This window comes from Bos taurus, chromosome 12 (genome assembly GCF_002263795.3).
Source record: "Bos taurus isolate L1 Dominette 01449 registration number 42190680 breed Hereford chromosome 12, ARS-UCD2.0, whole genome shotgun sequence".
In the NCBI taxonomy this organism is placed as follows: domain Eukaryota; kingdom Metazoa; phylum Chordata; class Mammalia; order Artiodactyla; family Bovidae; genus Bos; species Bos taurus.
Window position 1 is genome coordinate 75,830,495 of NC_037339.1, and position 26,022 is coordinate 75,856,516.

The 26,022-nt window shown below is 42.7% G+C and overlaps 1 protein-coding gene across 27 annotated transcripts in view; it reads right to left on the reverse strand.

Annotated features, from left to right (window-relative positions):
- Positions 1–26,022, reverse strand: part of DOCK9 (dedicator of cytokinesis 9) — a 323,976-nt gene that overhangs the window by 148,932 nt on the left and 149,022 nt on the right. For all 27 annotated transcript variants that reach the window (XR_009496611.1, XM_059892120.1, XM_059892137.1 and 24 more), the window contains exons 3-9: positions 19,729–19,818; positions 15,899–15,981; positions 13,568–13,637; positions 11,781–11,876; positions 10,682–10,816; positions 4,757–4,931; positions 3,764–3,831 (exon numbers count right to left, since the gene is read on the reverse strand). Coding sequence is in view for 26 of the 27 variants with exons in the window: in XM_059892120.1 (XP_059748103.1) it covers positions 3,764–3,831; positions 4,757–4,931; positions 10,682–10,816; positions 11,781–11,876; positions 13,568–13,637; positions 15,899–15,981; positions 19,729–19,818 (717 nt within the window). In the remaining variant the exon portion in view is untranslated. The remainder of the gene's footprint in view (positions 1–3,763; positions 3,832–4,756; positions 4,932–10,681; positions 10,817–11,780; positions 11,877–13,567; positions 13,638–15,898; positions 15,982–19,728; positions 19,819–26,022) is intronic.

Consider the following 26,022-nt stretch of genomic DNA (forward strand, 5'->3'; position numbering starts at 1 on the left):
TCAGGTGGTCTGGTATTCCCATCTCTTTCAGAATTCTCCAGTTTACTGTGATCCACACAGTCAAAGGCTTTGGCATAGTCAATAAAGCAGAAAGAGATGTTTTTCTGGAACTCTCTTGCTTTTTCCATGATTCAGCGGATGTTGGCAATTTGATCTCTGGTTCCTCTGCCTTTTCTAAAACCAGCTTGAACATCTGGAAGTTCACGGTTCATGTATTGCTGAAGCCTGGCTTGGACAATTTTGAGCATTACTTTACTAGTGTGTGAGATGAGTGCAATTGTGAGGTAGTTTGAGCATTCTTTGGCATTGCCTTTCTTTGGGATTGGAATGAAAACTGACCTTTTCCAGTCCTGTGGCCACTGCTGAGTTTTCCAAATGTGCTGGCATATTGAGTGCAGCACTTTCACAGCATCATCTTTCAGGATTTGAAATAGCTCAACTGGAATTCCATCACCTCCACTAGCTTTGTTTGTAGTGATGCTTTCTAAGGCCCACTTGACTTCACATTCCAGGATGTCTGGCTAGAGCCCCTTATAATGCTGTACTTTTTAGATTTCGACCATGACTCGAAGTAAGAAATACATTTACATCACAACCACACACACACACACACTCTCTCTCTCTCTCCATATATACGTGTTTATATGCATGATATATAGTATCTTAAATAATATCTATCATTATTAAGGGCAGGACACTTTAGTATTCTCTACGCAATTCTATCTACTTTTTTATTCTGGGTCACATACTGTTGAGCTTAAGAAGCCTGACACAAAGAGTACGTATGTATGCTTCCATTTTTAGGAAGTTCTAGAAGAGTTAGAACTAATCTATGGTGATAGAGGTCAAAACAGTAAGGGTATCAGCTGAGACGGAGGATACAAGACAGTCTGCTGAGGTGCTGGAAATGTTCTATATGTTGACATGGGTAGGGGTTCTGTGGGTGTGCCGACATGAAATCCAGAAAGCTATACAATTAGTGCCCGGGCACGTCACTCTATGTAAGTCCAACTTCAGTTAAAAAAAAAAAAAAAAGAATAAAACATTAAAACAAAAAATAAATGAGAAATGGAGGTTAAAACCAATTTAATTGCCTTTTACCAATTAAAACAGCTTCCACTAACTTGGTCGTTACTCACTGTTTGAAAACAGCTTCAAATGTATCTTATAAATATACTCTTTAAAGAATAAATGTATGTGATCTATGTCTCCTTTAAGTCTGACAACCAAGGAATTCTAAATCATGCTGTCCAGGTAGCAGTAGTCAATAAGAGAAGAAAGGAAGGCACAGCTCTTACATGTCTTCACAGGAAAAATACAGACTTCTACTTAATACTAATCTCAAAGAAAAGCTATGACAAACCTAGTCAGCATATTAAAAAGCAGAGACATTATTTTGCCAACAGAGGTCCATAAAGGCAAAGCTATGGTTTTTCCGTCGTCATGGATGGACGTGAGAGTTGTACCATAAAGAAAGCTGAGCACCAAAGAATTGATGCTTTTGAACTGTGGTGTTGGAGAAGACTCTTGACAGTCCTTTGGACTGCAAGGAGGTCAAACCAGTTCATCCTAAAGGAAATCAGTCCTGAATATTCACTGGAAGGACTGATGCTGAAGCTGGAGCTCCAATACTTTAGCCCCGTGATATTAAGAGATGAGTCATTAGAAAAGACCCTGATGCTGGGAAAGACTGAGGGAAAGAGGAGAAGGGGACGACAGAAGATGTGATGGTTGGATGGCATCACTGACTCAATGGACAAGAGTTTGAGCAAGCTCTGGGAGATAGTGAAGGACAGGGAAGCCTGGCATGCTGCAGTCCATGGGGTAGCAAAGAGTTGGACACAACTGAGTGACTGAACAACAAAAACAAAGCTCAAATAATATGAGTCTTGTCTTAGGTATCCACTGTGTTCACCCAGTAAATGGACAAAGTTACTTTTTTGAATTATAGACTGAACTGCATATATTATCTGTTTCAACAAACATTTTGCTTTGAGAAATCACAAACCCCAAAATATCCAGAAACAAAAAAGCAAATCTGAATGTAAATACGGTACACAGAAGTTCATAACATAAAACAAACACATGAGCCCAAACTCTTCCAGCCCAGAAGGTTACAATGGTGGCACTAAAATTAGCTGTAATAGGCAGGTGCTAAAAAGACACTGTGGTAACAGTCAGGTTCCAAAGAAAAACAATATTCTCAAGTCCCAGCCAGGGAGGTAAGTTTTGTATTTTAGAACAGCTATGTTGTCTTAAAGTGAAGGTCAATGTTGAATGCCAGTCTATTTATAATGGTATATAGATAAACCATGTTGTCTATTACAGTGTTTAAGATGTGGGTGTGTAGGGTCTCTATTTCACTGTGTTCTCACACACACAAAAAGAGAGAGACAGAATAAAAAGGGAATAACAGAGGAAGAATATAAAGGGCCAAGGAAGACAAAGATATTTCTCTCATTTAAAAAGAATCATTCATAGATGCACACAAGGATACAAGTACAAGGATATTCATTGTAGCATTGTTTGTAATAGAAAAAAATTGAAAATAAGAGAACTGCTAAAATAAAATGCTTACACAATGCAATAAAGGGTATGAATTCGATCTACACACCAACTTGGATGGATCTCAAAAATGAGGCTGAATTAAAAATAAAAGCAAGTACAGAAGACTACGTAATCATTTATATAACATTTTAAACATGCAAAACACAGCTGTATATTATTATGATAGATATACTGGTAAAGATAAGAAAAACAAAAGGAAGTATCCCCAGAAGATCCATAACAGTGGTTGTCTCTAGATGAGGCTGTAAGGGAAGAAGGGAATGGAGTAAGGATGATACTTAAAAAAGGATTTCAACTATAAAGGATATTTTATTTCTTTAAAAGATATTGAAACTGAAAGAACAATACAGTAACAAGTGTGGAATCTGGGTGGTGGGAATGTGGATGTTTTGATCTTCTCTGTGCTTTTCAGTAATTTCTGAGCTTCTCAAAATTATATAAAAAAACAGGTATAACTATTTTTTTCTTCCATTCAGAGTGACCCAGGAACAATTCATATAACTCAGGCAACCCTTTTTGGTTCAGTAACAAGATTACTAGTAATACAGATCCATCCTTTTTGGAATTGTCTCTATTAACTTAAATAAGGGAGCATATGTGTGAACACAGTAAGTAACATGCTACCATGGAAACATTTACCTGTGCATCTTGGTTATTTCTTCAATATGTGTAATGTGGTATGAAATATTATGGAGGAAAAACAAAGAATAACAAAAAGAGAATATGTCACAAGGCACTTTCTGGAAAACAAACTGAAACCTGACTCAGGTCAGTAATGGTATTCTACCTCACCAAAGACTGTGGTCAAAAATTAGCAGTAACTGCACCATGAGTTTCAGAGAAGGCAATGGCACCCCACTCCAGTACTCTTGCCTGGAAAATCCCATGGACGGAGGAGCCTGGTAGGCTGCAGTCCATGGGGTCGCGAAGAGTCAGACATGACTGAGCGACTTCACTTTTTCACTTTCATGCATTGGAGAAGGAAATGGCAACCCACTCTAGTGTCTTGCCTGGAGAATCCCAGGGACGGGGGAGCCTGATGGGCTGCCGTCTATGGGGTCGCACAGAGTCGGACACGACTGAAGCGACTTACAGCAGCAGCAGCAGCACCATGAGTTTAGCAGTTCACTACCACGTATTTGTGAAGCATTGCAACCCCATCCTATGAAGAGTGGAAGATTTAACGTGGTGTTACCTTGGCAAGTTCAGGCAGGTAGCTGTCTATACCGGAACCAGAACCTTCCAATTTGCTTTGTTCATCATCTAAAACAGTAAAAGAGATGACCCAAGTCACTTGTAGTTGAGTGTATCTTATTTAAAACAGGAGAAGGAAGGCTGTTTCTCTTATGTTGCCTGGAATACCGTGGTTTTCAATCTGGATACCCAACAGAAACACCTCAGGGCTTTTAAAAAATGCTGATGCCAGGCCCAGGAGTGAGCATGGAATATTTGATGGTGGAACAGCCTGGGCAGTGTTTAAGCAGAACTGTCATTAGCTATGGATAGCAGGCCACGTGACCACACCCACCAGGCCAACTAAAACAGAATCTCTGGTGGGACAAAGGGAATGGCATTTGTTAAAGGTTCCCAGGCACTTCTAAGGCATAGCCAGCAGGATTGGGAATCACCTGTCCAAAGGCCTGAAATAAAATGTGAATTGTCAAGAATGTAGCCAGATTTCCCCACCCACTGATTTAATCTGTGGCTTCTGCCCATCCTAACTCTGACTCGAAAATTCCAAAGGATATGATTAATGATAACAATAAAAACCATAATTAGCATTTTAAGTGCTTACTCTCTGCCAGGCACTTGAGATACATTATCTTGCTTAACCTTCCCACCAACCAGCAAGTTCTGTTTTTATTCCCACTTTACAAGTGAGTAAACCAAGGCTCTGAAAACATAGGGAGCTCGCCTGAGGTCTCATAGCTGACGAAGGGTATTGCTGGGACTTGAACTCAGGTCCTCCTTTCTGCCTCCAAAGCTGTGGTTCTTCCCATTACACGATTTCCTTACACAAATGATGTCAGTGTAGGACATCCTACTGTAATGCCGACAGCCCATCTGTAAGGAGCTCACGTGTGTCCCACCTCCCTGTACCTGTCAGTAATCTACTTCCTGCATCCTCTGGGGAAACGGAAGACACGGTGGAGCGTTCGCACACCTGGAGAGAGCCACACCTGCCTACCTTCATGAGAGTCTCCGTTCCGCTTTTCCTGCATCACAGCTTCAAAGTTGAGCTGGAGAATCTTGTTCAGAATTGTGATCCACTCTTCCATTTCCACTTCACTGTCTGCTGCCAACAGGTAACTACTTTTGTCCTGCATCTTGAGCTCAAAAGCAAAACGCCTGACTTTGTTGTTCTGAAAGGGGGAAGGAGGCAAAGAAACATATTTTAGAAGAATTGGGTCATCCTTGAAAATTCTTCTCTTTAGTGTCTGCTGGTGAGTACTATCTCACCGGCATTTCAGATCGAGTCATTTAAAAAAGCAAGCCCCTTCCCCTTCAGCCCTCATCACTCTCCACCTTCCCTGATTTATCTTCTTCGTGGCTTTATTTTCCCATTTGACACATTACAGATTTTACATATTTATCTTATTTGCTGCCTGGCCCATCCAGTGGAATGGGAGCTCCTCAGGGCAGATTTCTGTTCTTCCCTCCTTCATCCCTGTTTCTAGAACACTGTCTGGCAGGTAATAGGCCCTTTAAAAATATCTGAATGAATGAAAGTTCACTGAAAAATTTTCAATTTCTCTAGCTCCTATTTTTTTTTTAATGAAGTAATATGTGGTATCACATTTTTAAAGCAAACCATTATCAGTGGACTTCCCTGGTGGCTCAGATGGTAAAGAATCTGCCTGCAATGCAGGAGACCCAGGTTCGATCCTGGGTCAGGAAGACCCCCTGGAGAAGGGAAAGGCAACCCACCCCAGTATTCTTGCCTGGAGAATCCTATGGACAGAGGAGCCTGGCAGGCTGCAGTCTGTGGGGTTGCAAAGAGTTGGACACGATTAAGCGACAAACACTACTAAACACTACTATTATCTACCAGTAGGTCTGACTCCCTTACCTGGAACTTTCTCACCACTTATGAGTCTCAGAAGGTATTTAGGCACCAGGTCTCCCTTCCCCCAGCTTCCCTCATGCCCCCAGCTTTTCTGCCCAAAGTATAAAAACCGTAATCCACGTGCACTGTATTCAAAGGATGAATGTGCTGGGAGGCCAGGGTTCCTCCATCTGGGCACTGCTGACTCCTGGGCCCTCTGTTATGGGAATGGTCCTGGGCCCTGCAGCCCGTGTGGAAGCAGCCTAGCCTTACCCCCGGATGCCAGCAGCACAAGCCCCCAGCTGTGACGATACAAACCTGCCTCCATATAATATCAATCTTACCCCGGGGGTACATCACCCTGGGGCCTGCACTAGGCAGAGGGTCAGCTCCGAGCAGTGTGACACAAGACTCCTGGCGAGGACAGGGTGAGGGACGTGACGTCACACACTGCCACTTACACGCGGGGGCCAGGCAGAGAGCTCACTCGTTAAAATGCTGGCTGGTTAGCCGCTGGCCCTGGGGGGCCTCAGTGAAGGTCTCAGAGACAGGGTGGCCTCCCAAAGGTGGCCCTGAGTCCTCTACAGCATGGTTCTCAGCAGAGAGCTGCTCCCGAGGAGCATGTGGACCACCACGCCCTAGGCACACTTCACAGCAAGCGTCAGAGGAGGGGTTGAAGACGGGTGTGAAAGAAGTTCTCAGCACTCCTCATGCACTTCTTATTAGGAAAATATGGTAAAAGTGGGGCTAGCAGCAGGTCTTGATTCCCAGTTATTCCTCTCTCTAAGCCTCAGTTTCACTCTCCACAAAATAAGTGTAATCAACTTCAAGGTCCTAAAATAGGGGCTCAAGATTCATTTCGGGTCTATTTTTAAATTTTAGTTTAGGCATTTCTTTGAACTCACAGCATTGATCAACTAACTTTTTTACAATGTCCAAAAGCAATATTAGGAAAAAAAAAAAAACCTGTAACTCTTAAGCCATTAATTTTGGTGATTAGCTTACAAACAGATATGGAGATAGAAACAAATGATTTAAAATTTTTGAAGCCTTAGATACAATTCATTAAATGCAAAATGCCATCCGCCACACCTGCAAAAGGAATATAAAGGAAGTGATGGCCACTGAGCTCAGAACCTTAGAGTCTGAAATATGCTCCAGAGACAAAATGATCAGGAAGTCTTTACTGCAAACCATCTATGCATTGACTCTGTACTGCAGACCATCTATGCACTGACTCCGTATTGCAGACTACCTATGCATTGACTCCATATTGCAGACCATCTATATACTCTGCTGAAGACAGGCATCACAACTATCTTATAAAACAAAAGTAATTATTTCTACTTTCTAAATGATGTTACCAATTATATATAGTTTTGCTTTAATAATTAAAAAAAAAAAGTCAGTGATAGAAAATTCAACTAAAACATAAATGAAAAGGTCTCTCAGCTTAAGAATACAAATGAAACTCCCACTTGGGAATCCCACACAAGAAGTTACTTCACTGTCATTGATAATGCACTCTGGTATGGCTCCCTTTACGTGCTGAATAAACATTCTTTGATATAATTTGGTTTACATAGCGGCAGCTTTCAGCTGAGGCTGGGTCACAAGCTGAGAGCACCATGGGGTCAATTAGCTGTTGATGCAAAATTAATTTTCAACGGACATTAAGTGGTGTTGTCATCTCGACCTAGGGCCTAGGTACACTTTCCTGTATCCCACCCCCTTTTAAAATTTCAGTACTGCACAGTGTTTGTGCTTTTCTGCTGTTGTTGTAACCATCAGTAATTTAAAAGACCAAGATTTAACTACAATTTTGTATTTCTGGTTTTCCTAAAAAAACCTCAGATGATCTAGCAGCCTGGAGCTGGCAATGCCCCCAGCAGCATCAGCTCCCCATTGAAGGGAGCCCTGTGTTCCAGTTCGTCTGAGTCCCTAGCATTCCCCATTGCTTTACAAGCACACCTCTTCTTCCACCTAACTTATTGGTTTGGCACCTGCAGCCATCTGAGCCTGGACCCGTCTGGACCCCTAACTTCCATGCTCACTGTGATGAAACAACAAGGTCTGGACTTCTTCTCCCATCATTAACTACTAAAAAACTGGGCAAAAGAGATGAAACAACTGTTTCCAGATATTTTGCAATCATCAGTGCAGCCCTACGATCCCTGATAGAAAGGAAACGAATGAGGTGAGCCCTACCAGCACCTTAGCTCTCTGCCTGGACCCAGGAAGGTGAGCCTGAACAGAGTCCAACAGTTCTGCTGACTGAAGAGACTGCCCAGAGTTCACAAGATGTAGGTGGACAGAACACGCAGGACAGAGTCTCCTGCCCAGAGTTCACAAGATGTAGGTGGACAGAACACGCAGGACAGAGTCTCCTGCCCAGAGTTCACAAGATGTAGGTGGACAGAACACGCAGGACAGAGTCTCCTGCCCAGAGTTCACAAGATGTAGGTGGACAGAACACGCAGGACAGAGTCTCCTGCCCAGAGTTCACAAGATGTAGGTGGACAGAACACGCAGGACAGAGTCTCCAGAACAAGAACAGGGTTCTCAGCACACACAGACAACAGCGACCCAAACTTAGTAACAACACATTCATTGTGTGATTTCTATTTATATGTTATGCTTCACCAAAAAAGCTACTCAAAAAAAAACCAGTCAAGACACAATACCCTAAACTTCAGGTTACCATCCATAAGGGATAAAGAGAAGATCAACAGGGAGTAAAAATGGCATCAGACTCCAAAAATAACACTAGCACCTAGAAGATAATGGAAGATCTTCAATGTATAAGGTAAATTTCACCTTGGATTTTGATACCCAGCCAAACTGTCAATCAAATATGAATGCAAAGCTAAAGGTGTGTGTAGACAGACTAACTCAAAAAACTAAGATCCTATGAAAAATTTCCCAGGAAGCAATTGGAGGATGTGTTCCTCTCAAGTAAGAAAGCAAAGGGTGAAAGAAGATGACACAGGATCCTGAAAACAGGGACTCTGACACAGGGAGGAAGGCAAAGGGAATTTCCAGAATGGTGACTGTAGAGAGTCACCATCTAATTTGAACTGGTTCAGATTAGAGCAGTTAGGAGGGCTGCAGAAGCTGAAATCCTCTCTAGCATTACATAACGTCCACAGTTGATGAACAAAGAGAAGCAAACACTCCTTATCTAGCAATATGGACATACAGCCCAGAAAAAATTTTAAAATAGTGGGAAAAGTTGAAAATGATCCTTTCAGGGAGTGGGGAGTAGGCAAAGTGAGGGTGATGCTGGCAGGAATGCACCTCTAGTGCTTCCTCTCTGTGCTCTTTGACATTTAAACCAAATGAACGTACTATTTTGGATGAGAACAAAATGTAATTCTAAATAAACATGTAAATACATAAGCAAGGGCCAAACCAGAGAGCTGTGTCTCTAACCTTAGTCACACTGGCCCCACAAAACAACCCTTCTTAAAGGACCGAGCTTTGGGCCGATGTCATCAGCAGATACTGACTCATTTTAAGGAGGCACTCTCTGATCACGGTGACTGCATCTATTGTGAGGAGTCGTCAAGGAGATTGTTCATTAATCACACAGTGCCCTCTGTATGAGGGCCCCCAAGAGAAATGTCTGAATGGGCTTCATTCTGAGATTACTCGGGCAGCTTCTGACTAATTGGTTGTTTGTATCTACAGACACTGTGCCACCAAACGGGTCTCTGAGCTAGAAAGCGCAGAGCCGGTGTGTCATCCACCCATAGCAGGCGTTAGTTCTTTAAAATATATGCTTTTCCCTCAAATTAATCCCATCTTGTCTCTTCCCTACTCTGACTCCTGGTTCACCTTTCACACCCACTTTAAATGTATAATATCCTATATTTTTGGTTTTCCTTGTAAATTGCTACCTTAGATCCTCCTGGGAAATGGGAAGGGAGGGGATAAGTGGATGGATGGATGAACGTGCAGATGGAGAAACTGCCAACCTGCTTTCAAAGGCAGTTCCGCACAGGTATGGAAGGAGCCACATCAAACTGTTAACAGCAGGTCTTTGAGAAAGGGAAAGATGGGGGCCAACGGGGACTTCTGCACTACCTGTACTGTCTAATCTTCTATAATATTAACATGCTCATGCACTGCGTGAGTGCTAAGTCACTCCAGTCTGTGACCCTATGGACTGTAACCCATCAGGCTCCTCTGTCCATGGGATCCTCCAGGCCAATATACTGGAGTGGGTTTCCATGTCCTTCACCAGGGCACCTTCCTGACCCAGGGATCGAACCCATGTCTCTTACATCTCCTGCACTGGCAGGCGCGTTCTTTACCACTAGTGCCATCTATTATGTATAATTAAAATAATGTTTAAGATTCACTCTACAACTATAACAGCACTTATGGCAACAAAAATACCTAATATTGGCTGAATGCTTACCAAGTGCCAGCACTGTTCTAAGCTCTTTACATGCATTGATTAATCCTCTCCATAACCACATTCAGTGCTATCACTGTCCCCATTTAACAAACAAGGAAACTGAGGTACAGAGAAGTTAAATCATATCTCCAAGGTTACAGAGCTGGTCAGTGGTAGAATGGGGATATGAACTCAGTCTGCACCTGAAACCCAACCTCTTGATCAATATATACTACTCTGCCATGGGTATTATGATGATAAAAGTCATCACTGAGATGCTAAGAACTGTCCCAAATATTTCCAAGTTAATTCATCCAATCCTTTAACTTATTTACCCTATTAAGGAAATATTATCATTATCTGAATCTTGCATATGAACAAACTTCTGTCAATAGCTAGTCCAAGGTCACATAGTTAAAAAGTGGATGAGCCAGGTTTTAAGAAGAAAAACATTTGCCAGAGCACTTGGGGCTCCTACAATGTAATTCTGCCTGTCGCGCACCCACTTTAGATGAAAAACAAACCTTTACTCAATTTTTACATCTGCCATTATAGTTCTACCACAAATATAGCCATTTTTGGAAGTGTTTGCTTAAATCTGCTAATTCATAGACAGTATTTTTACAAATGAGAAAACTCAATGATAAAACTTGTTTCATATTTACCTGAACCACACCCATACAGGAATCGAGAAATATTGATCCTTTGGGTTCCTTGGAGATCTTTTCATCTTTATAAAAATTCAAATTGTAGGACCCATCACCAAGTTGAATCAGGTGGAAAAATCGTCTTTTAAATGACTGAGAGAAAAATATACACACAGTGATTGTTTCAGAACGAAAGGAGCCACAATCTCTCTCAATAACTCACAATGATGCCCTGACATAAAAACCATTTCAGTTCTCTCCAAAACAAATCTCATTCTGGCCAGTGCCCAGGTAGCTGAGTTGAGTTAAGACTCTGCATTGCATCTAATAATTTCCCTGCATTTAAATTCTGAGGGGCTGGTTCACTTAACATTCCTGGGTCATTTTTCTTACCCAGAGAATCAGAGATTTTTACATAACCACCCAGAATCGGGGCAGTGCGTTCTGATTTGGGATGCAGCTGGAAAGGACGGAAACGTTCTCAAATCCCCAGGGTTTCTCGCCCAGAGTAGAAAGCGTTCTCGGCCTCACGACACAGGACGACTTTTCAGCCTCAGGATTACGACAGTCAGCATTTCCCCTGATTTAATTTTTTCTCCTGCCCATCCCACCTCCCTTCCATTGCTTCTCTTTACTATTAATCCTGGTCTTTCTCTGCTCCTACTTCTCTCCTGGATAGTTTTTACACTAGTTTTACTTTTCTCTTGGCAGCCTCCTTTCCAACTTAACCATATTCCCTTTAGTCACTGATTTCCACTTTTCTTGATTTTGTTGCAGGAAAGCAAAATTGCTTAGGTGTAGCCCCTTGGTGATGCTCTGCAAGGTACTGAGTACCCCTTTTGTAATCAACACAGAGAAAGAAAGGCTATATGGCGACTGCTCCTTCACACCAGCCTCCGGATAATCTTGTCACACTGGTGGTCGGAGGGTGACAAGTGGAGGGGGTGGAAACTGTACCAGTGAGGGTCGATCACCGATCACCAGGGAAGCATCTAATTAACCAGACAATGTCACTTTTGTTGGGAAGAACAGCATCCCCATTCATCTTGAGCATCATTCCAAGACCTCCAGCAGAAAGGGCTTAATCAGGGGAGAGCAGGGTGGTGGGCCTCCTTACCCTCATGGTCACGCTGATCGCACTGTTCATGTTGCCTTTGTACAGCCAGCCATGCTTGGTGATCCCACCCTTCTGAGAGCCGAGGGAGGCGGCATCCTAGGAGAGAAGGACACCACCAGTCAGTCTCCCATTATCACGGATGGCAGATCCATTCAATTCATGCCTGGTGGCCCCTCACTCCTTTACTGGAATCCGCCTGGCACTTATACCTACTAAGTTCACTTACCAGTATATAAGGGGGACAAGCCTAGATTTCTGCAAACTCCAGTCCATTAAAAAGCAAAGCTTGTTCCAGTCCAAGTTGTTTCATTTTTAAGTGTTTAATGAGCCACAGAAAGTACATACCATACTCGACCACTCAAGTTGTAAGGTCTCGCCCGGTTTCATGAAAAATGTTTTCACATTACACTCCCCTATAGTTGGAAGACAAAAGCAAATTCCTGGAAAACTTCCCAGAGGCTTAGTTCAGGGAAAGGTGAATAAGGAAGGAAGGAAATATGAGGCAATAGAGAAAGGAGAGATAAAATGCTGGGGCAATAGAAAAGAGGGAAGGAGAGGCGAGAACACAGCAGGGAGAGAGAGAGGGGAAGAGCAACAGCTAGAAAAGTTAATAAAACTCGTTTCTTCAAGTTCTGACCCCAACTCTGAGATCTGGGTTTAAGGGCATGGGGCAGCCAGATGCTGCAAAAAATAGGTCAGGTATACATTTGTACATACAATAAGCAGACGTGAAATACACACACACAAACTTTCCATGACACTCTGACCCAGGCCCCTTCCTCATTCTCTAAGATCACCCCCTGGTGATGCCTTTTCCCCTTTAAGGCTGGGCCCAATACACACTTCAGTAGGAACTTTAGGCAAAGAGGACCACACAGTGTCAGTCACCCAGCTCACACCTCCTACGCACTTGTCGAATTACGACCTCTATTTCTACAGTCCAGTAGATAAATGCAGGACCCATCTTATACTTTGTCTGAGATCACCTCAATGTTAGTCTTGGTGATTCTACTGCTGCCCTTATTATCCGCAACAACAGAAGCAACCCACGTGCCTAGGATTTCATAGTTTGCTGTGTTATTTCAATTAGTCCTCCTCTCACTATTAGTTCACGCCAAGGTTTTAATATCTTGTTTTTCATTTCAAATGACCACTGACTCTTCCCAGAATATTTCTAATGTGGTTTCTGAAATACTTTGCTGCTGTGCACATTGTTAATGCCCACAGTGAGCTGAGTAGGGGAGAAGAAATGCAGAGACAGGCGGTACTAACTTTTTTATTAGGTTTTCCTTGCTAGGTGCACGCAATACACCTAATGCCCCAGCTCAGCATCCTTTACACACGCCTAGTCATCATCCATCCTCCAATAGTAGGGAAAGGGGGCTGGTTAAAATCAGAGCTTCTGGGTCCCATTTACTTCACTCATAGCTCTCCCTGAAGAAACAGCCATTTAAAACCTACTGGCTGCCAGTTTGTGTCAAATATCCCTTGAAAAACAACCCAAACTTGGGATCTAAGTTATCTTGATCTTTTTAACAATGTAGCCAAATCTTGCCTTTGAAAACCATCTCAGAACAAATAAACAAGGACCAGAGGAACAGGCAATGCTATGTAGTGGAGTTGAAACAGAGACCATTATTTCAATCAAACAAGATATTTTAAAAAAATTATTCCCCTGTTTCAAGAAACATTCCAATTCCTGTTTTGGATACATGTTGGTAATTTTCCAATAAGTCGTCTAACTGTGAACTAAGTCGACTTTTAAATTCATAAGCGAGCAATCCTACCTCGTCTTTGTCAACCTCCTCGTCCACTTCATAGACATGAACCGGAAGTTTATCCAACTTGGCCATTTTGCTTTAAAAAGAAGAAAGAAACTTGTTTTATAATTACCTAGTCTATGAAGAGATGCCACATTTCTTCCCACATCAGAGGAGCAAGACTTTAACAAATCCAAAGCTGGCCCACTTGGCTGAAGAATGGAAACAACTGACGACATTGCTCCCAAAAGCTTTACAGACAAGATGGCATAGCTTGCTGGGAGTTAGGCATGTTAATAATGGTAATGTGTACAAAGAAATAAAGACGTGGTGGAAAAGGCAATGCCAACCCACTCCAGTACTCTTGCCTGGAAAATCCCATGGACGGAGGAGCCTGCTAGGCTGCAGTCCATGGGGTTGCTAAGAGTCTGACCCGACTGAGCGACTTCACTTTCACTTTTCACTTTCATGCATTGAAGAAGGAAATGGCAACCCACTCCAGTGTTCTTGCCTGGAGAATCCCAGGGACGGGGGAGCCTGGTGGGCTGCCGACTATGGGGTTGCACAGAGTCAGACACGGCTGAAGCAACTTAGCAGCAGCAGCAGAATAACTTTAACATGAAGCTTAAATGACGTCACTGCCTTTGAAGTGACTGCAAAGCAGTCTTAATGATGATGGTATTAATGATAAAAAGAGGACAATAACAGTTCCAGCTATCACATGCTAGGCGCCGTGCTGCACTCCACATGTGGCACTTCCCTTCATCCTTTAGATGGTGGGAACCGGTGCCAAGACCACTTAACAGATGAGGACACTGAGGCTTACAGAGGGCAGAGGAGGTAGATGACGCCAGCAGACTACAGAATCTATGTTCTTAAGTCACTGTTACAAACTCCTCCTCCTCATCACATGATTGAAACTCTTATTAATGCTCAGAGGTAAAATCCACCAGCAGCAACAGTATATCGTGTAGTAAATATACTATATCCTCAGTCTGTTCTCTTTCAGTCATGAGAACAGCATGAACAAGCCTATCAGTAACCATAGGTGAATTCAATCAAAGGGGAAGAATCAAGGCCTCAGATGAGTGTTGGGTAAATATAGAAGCAAGGAACAGAGCCATCTGGAGAAGACAATGCTGGAAGGGAGTGTTCTCAGCCGAGGTTTAAAAGAGAAGACTGGGAAGTTGGCTGAACACTCTTAAGGAGTGGCTGAACCACACAAACAGAAAAAAAACAAACAGCTAGGTCCATTGAGAACAGTAAAAACAGTTCACACTCACAGATGCAGCAAACACAAAGAAAAAATATATTAATAGAGTCTCAAGTACAATTTTCATTGGCAACAGTTACTTTTGACACAGAATCCATCACTGTTTGCTTTCAACTTTCATAATAAACCAAAATTTGCCAACTGTATCATTTCAGGATGTACCATTTTATAAGAGATCTCCTCTCAAGGCGAGACCTATCTATACCTGGTTTACTTTAACTACCATTATCAATCTAAACACACTGGCTTTTGGTGTAGTTCAGAATGAGTTAATACATTAAAGGAAGTGAAGAAATTTGTCTGGGAAAATGCTTTTTAAAATATAAAATTTGCTCAATATAAAATGCTTTTCATGTCTCTTCAAAATAGTCTTAAGATAAAACACACCCCAACATAGTTCAATACCCTTATATTTACTTTGTTTCCTATTTCTCACTTAAACAAACAAACAAACAAACAAACCCTCACCTGTTTGTGTTTTATCAGTGGTACCCTGAGTGGCACTGAACACAATTAAACCATCCGTGAGTTTATCACCAACCAATCCCATACTACTAGGTTTGAGTTCTGTGGTCAAATTCCTTGTAAACAACAGCTAACCCACATACACACACAAAGTGAAAAGTACTGAAAGTGAAAGTCGCTCAGTTATGTCCAATTCTTTGCCACCCCATGGACTATATAGTCCATGGAATTCTCCAGCCCAGAATACTGGAGTGGGTAGCCGTTCCCTTCTCCAGGGGATCTTCCCAACCCAGGATTGAACCCAGGTCTCCCACATTGTGGATGGACTCTTTACCAGCTGAGCTACCTGGAAAGCCCAAGAATACTGGAGTGGGTAGCCTATCTCTTCTCCAGGGGATCTTCCTGACCCAGGAATCGAACCGGGGTCTCCGGCATTGCAGGCGGATTCTTTACCAGCTGAGCTACCAAGGAAGCATCCACATACACACAAACCATCTAGAAACACGTTCTCTTATCACTCTGACTGCATGTGAAGTTACTCACTTCCCTGGGTGTTTCAAGTACAAAGACTTTTCTCTGTGTGTTTAACTCCATCTTGTGCAGTCAGATCGTGTACTCACTTTGGAAGCTGTCGAAACTCTCCTGAGTAATCTTCATATTTATAATTCACAAGATGCCAGTCAGAGTTATAGGTTTTGATGCACTATTGGGAGGAGCAGAAAAAATAGAAAGTGTAAGAAAAAAAGGAAAAAGACATGTGATGACTTCTGGAGAACATTTGGGAAAGTTTACGAATGCACACCCACACCAACATCAAAATAGTTCTTTCCCCTCAACCCTCTCATGCCTGAAATTCCACCACAGAGAGAGGTTCCCTGAAGCTTAAGAACCACCGAAACATTACCCTTAGGAGAGGGGTCATTAGAGTCACTATCATTCGTGATCCAGGAGCAGGGGTTACAAGGAGACAAACCTCACCTCCTCTTGCTGCATTTACATAACAACATGTTGCTCCTCACTTAAACCCAATAGGTCCCTAAGAAGTCATGTGGCCTCTATAAGAACACGAAAGTAAGTGAAAAGTGCGACCCTAAAGACTCTTTCATGGTATTTACACACATTACAACTTGCTCATGAGTCAGTATTACATACATTTGCCCTCAGCATCTCATTTTATTTATAAGGGATGGTGTGAGGTACTAGGAAGAAAGATTTAGATTCCAGTTCACAGAGACACCATGACCTCTTCACGTATGCAGGCGTACTAAGTCGATTCAGTTGTGTCTGACTCTTTGGAACCCCACGGACTGTAGCCCGCCAGGCTCCTCTGTCCATGGGATTCTCCAGGCAAGAATACTGGAGTGAGTAGCCACGTCTTCCTCCAGGGGATCTTCCTGACCCAGGGATCAAACCCGCATCTCCTGTGGCTCCTGCACTTCAGGTGGATTCTTTACCCCTGAGGTACTGCTGCTGCTGCTGCTAAGTCACTTCAGTCGTGTTCAACTCTGTGCGACCCCATAGACGGCAGCCCAACAGGCTCCCCCGTCCCTGGGATTCTCCAGGCAAGAACACTGGAGTGGGGTGCCATTTCCTTTTCCAATGCATGAAAGTGAAAAGTGAAAGTGAAGTCACTCAGTCGTGTCCAACTCTTAGCGACCCCATGGACTGCAGCCTACCAGGCTCCTCCATCCATGGGATTTTCCAGGCAAGAGTTCTGGAGTGGGGTGCCATTGTCTTCTCCACCTGAGCCACTAGGGAAGCCCAAATAAGTATATACTTGTACACAATCAGTGTATTTATGAGCAGATACCTGAGTGCCCAGATTTTTAATATCTTAGGCAAAATGGATAAGAAAGATAATTACAGTTTACATATTTTAAACTATTTGTTGTTCAGTCGCTAAGTCGTGGCCGACTCTTTGAGACTCCATGGACTACAGCATACCAGGCTTCCCCCTCCTTTACTATCTCCCAGAGTTTGCTCAAACTCATGTCCATTGAGTGGGTTATGCCGTCCAACCATCTCATCTTCTGTCATCCCCTTCTCCTCCTGCCTTCAATCTTTCCCAGCATCAGGGTCTTTTCCAGTGAGTCAATTCTTCACATCAGGTGGCCAAAGTACTGGAGCTTCCACCTCCAGCATCAGTCCTTCCAATGAATATTCAGGACTGATTTCCTTTAGGATGGACTGGCTGGATCTCCTTGCAGTCCAAGGGACTCTCAAGATTTCCTCCAGCACCACAATTCTAAGGCATCAATTCTTCCGTGCCCAGCTTTCTTTATGGTCCAACTCTCACATCCATACATGACTGCTAGAAAAACCATAGCTTTGACTATATGGACCTTTGTAGGTAAAGTGATGTCTCTGCATTTTAATATGGTGTATAGGTTTGTCATAGCTTTTTTTCCAAGGAGCAAGCAAAAAAAAAAAAAAATTAGGAACTGCAAAAGATATAGTTAACCAGGTTAAGTAGTCAGAGAGTCACTTGTTTCATAAGCCATTGTTGACTGCCCACATGGCAGGCACAAGCTGAATTCCAACGCAGGAACAGAGAACAATCTAGCAACCCCCACGAGACTGGGGCTGCAGAAAATCCAGAAGACAAGGGGTTCGATCAGAAATCAGTACCTGGAGAACTATCTCTAAAGAGGCAGGAATCTGACTGGTTGGTTTCATGACTGACCTTTCAAAGTCTTGAAATTCAATAATATTTTGAGGTTTTATACTGAAAGGTTTTTTTTGTGTGTGTATGTTTTTTTTTTTTTAAGCCATTAGGTCATCCTCCCATGGACGAGAGGATGGGGAGGAAGTGCTGGGGCACTCCACCCTGGTGGAAGGGGCCCAAGAGGGTGGGGCTGTGCTGGCCCCTGCACACAGGGTGAAGTCGCTATTGCTCCGGCTGCAGCGATGAAAGACTCGATGGAGAGGCATCCTTCAAAAATCCCATTTTTTAAGAAACTGGGAGAGTTGAATTAGTAATTAACAGTTTTATGATATGCCTTAAAACAAGTATCAGCAAACGTTTTCTGCAGAAGGCGAGATAGTGAATGTTTTCGGCTCTCAGGGACACGCTGTCTGTCGCAACCATCGAGCCTGAGCAGTAATGTCAAGAGTCACAGGCATATGTGAGCGAGGGGTGTGGCTGTGCCACAATGTGACTTTCTGTACCAAAACAGGCTGCAGGACGGTTCGCCTGTGTCCTGTTTAAAATAAACATTTGAGATGATGTAAACTGAAGCATATCGGACCGCATTTGTCTTGCATCAGTGTTAGGAACAGAGCGGCAAAGGAGGTAACGCAAGAAGTTATCTTCAGAACGATAAGAGAACATACTTCAGATAATTTAACCACGTTCAGTTTTTTTAAAAATCCCAATGGAGGGCTTCCCTGGTAGCTCAGTGGTGAAGAATCCACCTGCCAATGCAGGAGACACGGGTTCGATCCCTGATCCAGGAAGATCCCACGTGCCTTGGAGCAACCAAGCCCGCATGCCACAACTTCTGAGACTGTGCTCTAGAGCCCGTTCTCTGCAACAGGAGAAGCCACTGAACAAAAAGTGGCCCCCTCTCACTGTAATGGGAGAAAAGCCCTCGAAGCAACGAGGACCCAGCACAGTCCAAAATAAGTAAGCTATTTAAAAATGGCCCACATCAAAAAAAAAAAAAATTCTTTAACAATCCATGGAATCTAAATGTTGTTACTGTAATTGCTCTTCACTTACAATAGCGTGTAACTTCCTTGTAGCAGGCAAATTTATTGATGGCATGGTTAGCTTCTAAACATCAACTAGAAGAATGGGGATAAAAATTCACTATTTTTTTTTAAATGAAGGAGCACTTCAAGAAACAAGGTTAAAACACCTAATTCATTCATCCCATCTAAAGGCACCTGGAAGAAGAAACAAACCCCAAGAAAGAAAAAGAAAGCAATCTCGATGCAGTAATTTCTCTTTCCTCCTTAACAAAAGAGTAATTACCTGTATGATCAAACAAAAGTAATAATAATCATATATTGATAAAGGATAGTTATTATGCTCATTATTACCTGCCACTTCATGAATACTGAAGTAGTCTTGATAAAAAGTTACATGTACAAACATATAAATGAAGTCAACAAACACATAAATGCATGTGCTGAGTTTCCCTTGAAAAGAATATCAATGTCTGCCAGGTGTCCATTTACAAGTTACTCTTTATTTTTAAGCCTATGAAATAAGTTCTGTCAAATTTGTGTTTTGTCATAAATGGACCCCTGTTGACATTTCTGTCCACGTTTCAGACTCGGAAAACTGCACTTTATTCTATCGACTATTTTAACAGCTACGATAAAAATGTAATTATCTCTCTCTGACACTGTCTTGAAAATACCACTGAAATCTTTAAAGGGGGAGGTGGCACTAGAGAAAAATCACTTAGTTAACACGTGAGCTAGTGTAGAAGCAGCACATTACCTCTGTCACAAATAGGCTCTGGGCGTCCTGCAGCGCGTTGTGGGGCACGGTGGAGCGCTGGTACCGGTCCTGTCGTCTCAGGAGGGCCGTCTGTGAAGGAGAGCACCAGGGTGAGCCTTGATGAGTGGAGACCGAAAGGCGCTGGCCTCTCGGGGCAGCGGGCCCTTCCCCTTCCGCCTCAGGTCAGGCGCTGCAGACCCCAGACCCCAGCAGGCTCCTTAAAGTGCAAAAGGTGAAGGCAGTGGCTCCCAAGTTCCTCTGCACCGCAGGGCCCAGGGACCCCCTGCAGGCAGGGAAGAGGCCACTTTCAGAGACCCTCACACTCCCTCGCCCCACGTGCTTGATCTAGAACCACTGTGTTGCCTTTTACTTGCCTTAATTGCCTTTTTAAAATCGTGGTAAGTCAGACACTACATTTACCATTTGAACCATTTTAAGTGTCCAGGTTCAGGGCCATTAAACACATTCACATTGTTGTACAGCCACCTCTTACCTGCCTTTTACACCCATTCTTATTTATTGCCACATCCCCAGTGGGACACGCAGCAGGTCCTTAATCCATGTTTGTTGACTAAATCTGCAATTTGTGAACACTATCTTACCACCTATAACTTGGAACTGCTCTTATGTCATGAGGCTTAAACGCATACTTTAAAGAATAAAAAGTCTCACTTTAGGCAGCAAATCTACCTAATTAATCTACCCTAATTAATGCTATTTGGAAGGGATTGTAGTGTCAGTATGAGATAACCAGGCCCTGGGTTTCAGAAAGGAATGTTCTAGATTTTTTTTTTTTTTTTTCCTCCTATGGACTGTAATTCTTGGGTTACTATCAACAGATCATAGCTATAAAAACAGCACACGTGAAACCATCGTGTTGACAGAATCCATCTTTGGGCTAATTACTAAGCTGGGATTGCCCAGCCTCTGTCCAGTTGTTTCTCTTCTTTCTAAGGCTGGAGGAAACTTAGGGTAAAATCTGTGGTCCCTCCCCCTTCAGCACAGGGGAAGAACTCCAGGGCATACATTGTTTAACAATTTATTTTTAATTGAAGGACAACTGCTTTACAATATTGTATCAGTTTCTGCTATACAACAACATAAGCCACCACAGGTATACACACGTTCCCTCCCTCTTGAAACTCCCTCCCACCTCCCACCCCATCCCACGCCTCCAGGCTAGTTCCCAGAGTCATAGAGCAAATTCCCACTGCTCTCTGTTTTCCATAGGGTACTGTGTATGCTTCCATGCTGCTCTCTCAATGTGTCCAATGCTCTCCTTCCCGCCATGTCCACAAATCTGTTCTCTGTGTATCTCCATTACGATCCTGCAAATAGGTTCATCAGCACCACTTTTCTAAATTCCATATACACGCTTTAGAATATGATCTTCTTCTCTTTCTAACTTACTTCACTCTATATAACAGGCTCTAGGTTCATCTACCTGATTAAAAATGACTCAAATGTGTTCCTTTTTATGGCTGAGTAATATTCCATTGTATATATGTACCGCAGCTTCTTTATCCATTCATTAGTTGATGGACATCTAGCTTTCTTCCATGTCATAGCTACTGTAAATAGTGCTGCAATGAACACTGGGGTAAAAGTGTCTTTTTCAACCATGGTTTTCTCAGGGTATAAAGGGCATACATTTTTTTAATAATCTTATTTCTTGCCTATATTTACCCCCTGTTGTGTCCACTTCACCTGTATTCACTCTTTACTTGCACTGTGTCCATCTTTGAAAATAATCAAATTCAACTTTTAGAATAAGCCTCCTTTAGCAATGGCACCCCACTCCAGTACTCTTGTCTGCAAAATCCCAGGGACGGAGGAGCCTGGTGGGCTGCAGTCCATGGGGTGGCAAAGAGTCAGACAGACTGAGTGACTTCACTTTTCACTTTCATGTATTGGAGAAGGAAATGGCAACCCACTCCAGTGTTCTTGCCTGGAGAATCCCAGGGACGGGGGAGCCTGGTGGGCTGCCGTCTGTGGGGTCGCACAGAGTTGGACACGACTGAAGCGACTTAGCAGCAGCAGCAGGCTAAAGGAAGGGAAGCGAGGAACTCTGTTCTCTACCTAAGTCCTTTACAGGTGAATTGTTGATTCATTCAGCCTCCTCCAGGAGGGCTTTCAACACACTGGCCCTTGGTTTCTTCATGAAAGTCACAAACAGTGACCCTTATTATACACCTGGTTCCACGAAAGGCCACAGAGATGAGTGACAGTAAGCACTGGAGGCATAATCTATTCCAAAAGCTTGAAAGTCACACATTAGAAGAGATTGTCAAAAGTGCTAAGAGTCAGGTATAATAAAGAAATTACATACACTTCAAAGGAGGACATATTCTGTATCCTCACTTACTGTGTTCTTATCTTGATTTATTTGGTTCTCTCAAGATTTTTTAAAAATTAATTATCAGACTTTTAAAATGTTCATGAAATAACTCAGGCCAAGAAATAGGACTTTTAGGGTCATTTCTGGCCCATATACTTCAAAGGAGGACATATTCTGTATCCTCACTTACTGTGTCCTTATCTTGATTTATTTGGTTCTCTCAAGATTTTTTAAAAATTAATTATCAGACTTTTAAAATGTTCATGAAATAACTCAGGCCAAGAAATAGGACTTTTAGGGTCATTTCTGGCCCAATCCCCATCACAACATCAGGAAGAAAGAAAATTTACTATAGAATTTTCCTGGTGGAATTAACAACTCAAGAAACTTTAATTATGTGACACTTTTCCAAATATTTCTTTAAGGTGAGAAATAGGAAATGAACCTTTGTGTGTGTGTGTGTGTGTGTGTGGATCAAAGTGACATTATGCTCTCATTCTAAAAAGAAAGCAACTTTAATCATTAAAGACAGACGACCTTTAACAGATAAGAGAGCATTGGGCATAATTAAACCAATCAACCATGTGTTTCTAACCACCCACCATACCAGAAAGGTGTAGGAAAGAAGAACACAAAATCACAGGCTGGAATGAGACGAAAGAGTAGCAGAGTCCAAATCCAACAGGGAGGAGAAGAGAACGCCAAGAAGATGTGCACCGAGGCAAAGATGCTTCAGTTAAACTTCACAGGATGAGTACAAGTTGTGTTTAGTATGGAAAGGAAGAGAAATGTGAAGATAACCCTACCCTTAGAAAGTCAAAGTAACAAAATCAAGTCATAATAGATGAGATTAACTCTGTGTGTGTGTGTGTGTGTGTGTGTGTGTGTGTACACACAAAAAAACAAACCCATTTAGTCTTAGAATTAAAAAACACATTCTATGCCAAAGGAAAATGCCTAGAACTCTTTAGGCTTGAAGTACATGACTCTAAAACTGCACCAACCTATAGCTTAGCCAATGGTTTTATAAGGAAAGAATGGGCCAACAGAAAGAACTGGGTTCGTATGACCAGAGCCCTTCTGTCAGTGTCTTTGTTACCATCTAATAGGAAAGACTGGGACCCCCCGGGGGACTCCTGGACTTGGTTCCAATGAGGAGTCACTGTTTGATACCACCGGTTGCCAAGGTCTTTCCACTTGTTGCCTTTGCTTCCAGTCTAGTCTCACCAAGTCACTTGTTTATTGTAACTCCCATGTCAACTCTCCTAATCAGAGAACACACAGCCAATCAATGTATTCTGATCTGCTGATTAATTCTAGTTCTCAGTGAATTGAAGTGAAAGTGGAAGTGAAGTGAAGTGAAGTAAAAGTCGCTCAGTCATGTCGAATCTCAGTCACTCTTTGCGACCCCATGGACTATCTAGTCCACGGAATTCTCCAGGCCAGAATACTGGAGTGGGTAGATGTTCCCTTCTCCAGGGGATCTTCCAACCTAGGGATGGAACCCAGGTCTCCCTCAGTGCAGGCAGATTCTTCAGCAGCTGAGCCACCAGGGAAGCCCACTAGCTGTCAGTGCACAGTATCAAATGGTTTCTGGTTTGTTCTCTCATAGTTAGCTGCTACAAGTCATTTCCACTGAGCCCAAACAACTCTGGTCACACCAGCCCAAACCCAGTCTCCGGGGTTTGAAAGTCGAGATCTGAACCCAGACCTTGGTGACCTTATAAACCACACCTCCCGAGGCACCCTCTGATAGCTCGTCAATCTCTGACTCCATTACCCAAAACCCTTCTGCAGACACATGTCCTTTTTTCCCCTTCCATCCAGACTCTGGGTTCCTTTGAGGGCAGAAGATGTATCTTTCTATCTGCTAAGTACTCAATAAATGTTTCAAGAAATGAATGGATAAAACAGTCAATGGAGATAGAAATAGGAGCCTACCAATAATCATCCATTACTTGCAGCTTTCCTCCCTATTATTTCAAAAAGTCCTCTGGTCCATTATGGGAATTGACAAGGGAAGACTGTCGCATAAGTAACTGAATGCTCTATTTTAATTTCTCCATATATTTTATGTATTAAAAGTCACATTCAGGTAATAGTCTATTGGATGTCAAATCAATTCACATTAAATTTCTGTAGTTTCATTTATCTGACTTACAACAGACTCCAAATCAATATCTGATTTCTACTCAATGAAGACTAAAATTCATCTCAAAAATGAGCTTAGTTCTCTTTTTCATTGCTGTGGTATTCTTTTCCACTCATTAAAATCATATTCCTGCTAAAAAACAGGTCTGTAGCCACTTTATATAAATCAACACCAAGGTGGACATTTAAAGAGCGTTAGTACCATTCCTTTGTTTGGAAATAAATCATTGCCACTCTACTAAAAAGTCAATGTAGAAGGGGTGCGTGTGTGCTAAGTTGCTTAGGTCATGTCTGACTCTTCTGTGACTCCATGGACTGTAGCCCACCAGGCTCCTCTGTCCATGGGATTCTCCAGGCAAGAATACCAGAGTGGGTTGCCGTTTCCTCCTTCAAGGGATCTTCCCCACCCAGGGATCGAACTCATGTCTCTCGCATTGGCAAGGGTGGTTCTTTATCACTACACCACCTGGAAAGCCTCAGGTGGCCCCTTTTTCTACTGAAAAAGGTACAAGTCTTTTTTGTGCAAGGGGTAGGGAGAAAAAAAATTACACACTATGAAGTGTGATAAAATCTGAAAATTGAACCTAAACATAGCATTTCAGACAACCTTTGGGATATAAATCTAATAGCACAAAATACAGTTTAAAAATAACAGTCTTCTTCCAGCTACTATAATAGATTAAATCATTTCCAGTCAATACTGTTACTTAGGTTAAATCTGGGCAGTGCTTGACTCACAGAAATCCTTAATCACCTTGGCCAAGCATGGACATGAGTCTTATGAGACCTTTCACAAAATTTTAAGATTAATTAAAAAGGAAACTTACTAGGACTGCAAGAGGAGGAGGAAAAGGTGAAGTTCTCTTCCAAAGGGCTTACATAACGATGCATGAACACCTGAGAGCCTTTATTGGCTTTATTGGATTTTTTTAAAGCTGTATTTTCTTAAGTCTTTATTGAAACCTTTACAATACTGCTTTTTATGTTTCAGTTTTGGGGCCACAAGAAATGTGGGTTCCTTAGCTCCTTGACCAGGGATCGAACTCGCACTGCCTGTGTTGGAGGGCGAAGCCTTAACCTCTGGACCAACAGGGAAGTCCCTGAACTTTTTTTTTAATGGAGTGAAATGATAAAATGCAGAGGTACCTCCGGACCCCAATAGGAAGATTACATTTTATGACTATAGCCACGTCTAGTTTGGAAGGCCAAATTTCAAATAGAGACTTTTTTATTTTATAAACTTTTTTATCTTGGCTGACATGATTCCCTCCAAAAACAGGGGTCACTTGAATAGCTATGAGCCACATATGGAAAGTGGGATGCTTAGCCCAAGGAATCAGGGCCTCTGAAGGGTACCATGTTTCCACACCTGGGCCCCAGCCCAGGCTTCCTGGCATCTTCTGCTCCTCTTCTTCACCACTCACTGCTCTTCCCTGATGGCCTGCCACGGCCCTGTTTCTTTAGCTTCAACTTGGAATCCCTCTTACTAATGAATTTCCCGCCCCCAACCTGGCCAGGGCTCCGTCTTTCCTGCACCAGTGTGGTCTAACACGCCACGCTGACCCCACTGAAGCCGGGATACCAAGGCGCTCATGTTTCAAACCGCAAGCAATGTGAGGCGCATAATTTAATTAAACTTCCTACGGAAGAATTTGAGAAGTGATCTTGGAAAGAGGTTGGACTTGAGGGCCAGGAAACCTGAGTTCTCATCTGAGCTCTGCCTCTAATTAGCTGTATGGTCTTGGAGGACAGTTTTAACCTTCCACATCCAAGGTTTTCTAGGATCTCCAGGTTTCCTCTGTGGT